Genomic DNA, 3764 nt, shown 5'->3' with positions numbered 1-3764 from the left:
TTTTCGAGACAGGGTTTCTCCGTAGCTTTTTTGGTTCCTGTCCTGGAACTAGCTCTGTAGACCAGGCTGGCCTCGAACTCACAGAGATCTGCCTGTCTCTGCCTCCCGAGTGCTGGGATTAAAGGCGTGCGCCACCACAGCCCGGCTCGGCTCAGTTTTTATCCATGTTTTTCTGTTTACATCTGAAATTTGGAATATATACCTCTTATATAGTGTCATTTCTGAATGTCCTACTTTTCATGGCTTCACAGTGGTGCATCTAGCCACTCCTTCGCTGTGGACAAGCAGTTTCTTTTGAGCTTTCCCAAGATTACGGGGATGCGAATTTTGCTGCCCACATTTTTTTTTTTTAATTTGTTCCCAGGATACAGTCCCAGTGGTGGAATGACTGGATTAAAGGTATAAAATCTCTTTTAAACCTCTAGAAATATAGCGCCAAAATATTTCCTCGAAAAGTTTTTGCCAATTGACACTAAAGATCAGAATCTTTCTGTGGGCTTTGTTAAAATAAACAGGGGCACGCCTTTAGTTCCAGCACTTGGGGAATGCAGAAGTTCAAGTGAGTTCAAGGCCAGCCTGTCCTACACAGAGAAACCCTGTCTTGAAAAACCAACCAGCCAAACAAACAAACAAACAAACAAAAATAGCCTCTGCAAAGAAGGGAAATAGCTCCTAGGTTGGAAGGCGGCATTGTCCTGGCAACAGAGTGACCCTGTAGTGGGAGGGGGAGCGGCATTTAGTGGGCAGGTGGTTACAATGAGAAAAAAAAAAATGAAGCTAGGATTAATGGATTGGGGGGAGAATTCCTGCTCTGCCAAAGAGAACATCTGTCAACAAGACCCAGCACTTAACTGGGCGCTCTGAATTTCGCCTGTTGTGCCATCACTAGGCGATAGAGGCAGGAGGAGGACCAGAAGTTCAAGGCCCTCGAGCTTACACAATCGGTTCCAGGCCACCCTGGGCTATGTGAGACCCTGTCTCAAAAAACAAAAATCGCTGATCACAAAAACAAGAATACAACACCTAGTGGTCCTTCAATAAAAAAGAAAAAGTCACTCCAGGCACTCGCAGGTCGGCGAAGAAGGCGGCCTGGCCCTTTAAACCCGCGTCGGTTTCCCCTGACGTCATGGGCGGGCGCAGCCCCGCTGTTTACCGCGGCGCGGCGCCTGGTGGCCCAGAGTTCTGCGCCGCGTCCGCCGCTCTTAAAGAGCCCGCGTCCGGGAAGCCTCGGGCCAGGGCCACCGCCACCTCCGCTCTCCGGGCGCGAGCTGACGCCGGGTCTCCGGCCGGGCCGGGCCGGGGTTGCGGGTCGCGGTGCCGCCCACGCGAGCTGGGGTCCGCGTGAGGCCCAGGAGCGGCTCCAGGGAGGGGACGCGTCCTATCTCCGGCCGGGGTTAAAGTTCTGGTCCTGGTGAGATGCTGGAAGCTGCTGCGGCAGTCGCAACGCGCCCGGTCGCTGTCCTGTCGCCAGTCCCCGCCGCCCCGGGCCATGTTCGCCCGGAGTCTGCCCTTGTGCTTGCTTCTGACGGTCGCCGTCGAGAGTCACCTAGGGGCTCTGGGGCCCAAGAACGTCTCGCAGAAAGACGCGGAGTTTGAGCGCACCTACGCGGACGACGTCAACAGCGAGTTGGTCAACATCTACACCTTCAACCACACCGTGACCCGCAACCGGGTGAGCGCGGGGCTCCACTGCGGCAGGGCGGCTGAGAGGGTGGGCGCCCAACCCAGCCTTGATGTCACCCCTGCCGTCTCCGCCAGCTTCCGAGCCTCCCTCCCCTTGCCGAGGCCTCGTTCCCACTAGCTTTCCCTGCAGCTCCAGCTGGGCAGCTTGGGAAGTTCCCTGCCACCAGCTGTGATCTGGACAGGTCTACCCTGCTCCCTACCCTGACTCTCAATCTGGAAGCTGTGTGAGGTCGGAGTGAAGGGGAAACTGGTTTCTATGGGGCTTGCTCAGACAACTCCAAAAGGGGCCAACGTAGAACTGAAAGGCTCTGCTCCAGCAAGTTTTACTGCTCCACTTCACAGGGAGGTGAAGGAGGCAGACCTGCTTGCCTCGGAAAGCCAGCTGGCCTTGTACATTGAAGATGACAGAGATAAGGCCCTCCGCGAGCTGAGTGGCAAGAGAAAGAAAGGGAGTTTGTTTCAAGCTCAGAACTGGCTCTGATTTCTTACTCATTTCTCCCCAGTGGTGAAAGTAGAAGGCGAGGTAGCCGGGCCCAGGCAGAGTGTGGCCTCCTGCTCTCCCTCCTAGGCCAGAGCTGGATCGAGTGGAAAGCAGTGGAGTTGAGAATGAGGCATCTGGGCTTTTCTTTGGGATGGAGAGGGGTTTGGTTTCTGGCAGGTCAGAATCCATTTCCCTGAACCTTGATATCTTCTCTTTCAGTCCGGTGTCCCTGGTCATCCTAAAAGTGCTACCCCTTCCTAGATTTGCTTTTGGCAGCCTAGGAAGTAGAAACATTCTTGTGATTTGTCACTTAAACCCTCACTGTCCTGTGTGGCCCCATCCACAGCAAAGGGTGGCTTATTTAGAGGGGAGAGTTGAGGTTCCGAGGTAAAGTCACTTCACAGCTTGGCCCTTGGTCAGAAATAGAGTGTAACTTGGATTTCAACAGTCTCCGCGCTGTTCCTGTCCACCCCTCCCTGCAGGGCTCTGGCCTCCAGAGTAGTCGTGGAACCGGAGCTTCTTGCTGGCTTCCTAGTTCACAAGAGGAAGATTGAGGACACTTCTTGCTGTCCTCTGTCAGTGTGTGCCTGGCCACGTGTGTGCGCACGAGGGCTATCCTGGAACCTCCTACGGTCTTTTCTGCATATCCTGCAGTTGTCTGGGACCTGCTGCTCCACAGACTGCACATCTTCCAAAAGCAGGCAAATGACGCCAAGCCCCTCCTCAAGACAGGGCTTATTCCCACACAAGCAGGCCAGGATGGATAGCCTAGGGCAGAGCAGGGCATGCAGTCTGTAGCATCATGTGTTTGAGGGACAGAGGGGCTGAGTGAGGGCACTTTTTGTCGTCTGCAGACTGAGGGTGTGCGAGTGTCTGTGAATGTCCTGAACAAGCAGAAAGAGGCGCCTTTGCTGTTCGTGGTCCGCCAGAAAGAAGCTGTTGTGTCCTTCCAGGTGCCCCTAATCCTGCGAGGGCTGTGAGTAGGACCTGGGGATGAAGGGAGGGGCGGCCTAGCCAGGCCTTGAAGGGAGCCTCACCCAGGAGACCTTCTGTTTCTCCTCCCTGCTCCCTGAGCCCAGCGTCTTGGGAGGTATGGGGACCCGACGGAAAGAACTGGAGCCTCACTTCCCTCTAGTGCCAGGCTGGCTGGGACTAGTCACACCCTCTCTGTCTTGGACTGTAGGTATCAGCGTAAGTACCTCTACCAAAAAGTTGAACGAACTCTGTGTCAGCCCCCCACCAAGAATGAGTCTGAGGTCCAGTTTTTCTATGTGGATGTGTCCACCCTGTCACCGGTCAACACCACTTACCAGCTCCGAGTCAACCGTGTGGACAATTTTGTGCTCAGGTAATCAGGGTCGAGTGAGAGGACCATAAAGCCTCAGGCTTCTTCCCAAGAGTTGGGAGTGATTGTGGGATTCTTCTCTGCCCTATAGGACTGGGGAGCCGTTTACCTTCAATACCACTGCAGCCCAGCCCCAGGTAAAATCCCTTGTCCAAAATGGGGGTCTCAGCCGGGCGGTGGTGGCGCACGCCTTTAATCCCAGCACTTGGGAGGCAGAGGCAGGCGGATCTCTGTGAGTTCGAGACCAGCCTGGTC

General features: G+C 55.0%; 1 protein-coding gene across 6 annotated transcripts in view; it reads left to right on the top strand.

Moving 5' to 3' along the window:
- The first annotated feature begins 1180 nt into the window (after positions 1 to 1180).
- Positions 1181 to 3764, top strand: part of Sidt2 (SID1 transmembrane family member 2) — a 17630-nt gene continuing 15046 nt past the window's right edge. For 4 of the 6 annotated variants that reach the window (XM_005347249.3, XM_005347248.2, XM_013346262.2 and 1 more), the window contains exons 1-4: positions 1182 to 1672; positions 3019 to 3140; positions 3348 to 3512; positions 3601 to 3646. In XM_005347249.3, the coding sequence (XP_005347306.1) occupies positions 1490 to 1672; positions 3019 to 3140; positions 3348 to 3512; positions 3601 to 3646 (516 nt within the window). In that variant the 5' untranslated portion in view covers positions 1182 to 1489. Of the gene's footprint in view, positions 1673 to 3018; positions 3141 to 3347; positions 3513 to 3600; positions 3647 to 3764 lie in introns of all 6 variants that reach the window. The other 2 variants (XR_003376938.1, XM_026779158.1) reach the window with 2 other exon arrangements.

The sequence above is a fragment of the Microtus ochrogaster genome, chromosome 5 (assembly GCF_000317375.1).
Source record: "Microtus ochrogaster isolate Prairie Vole_2 chromosome 5, MicOch1.0, whole genome shotgun sequence".
Classification (NCBI taxonomy): Eukaryota; Metazoa; Chordata; class Mammalia; order Rodentia; family Cricetidae; genus Microtus; species Microtus ochrogaster.
Note: the sequence above shows the minus strand (reverse complement) of the source record. Positions and strands in the feature narration are given on the sequence as shown.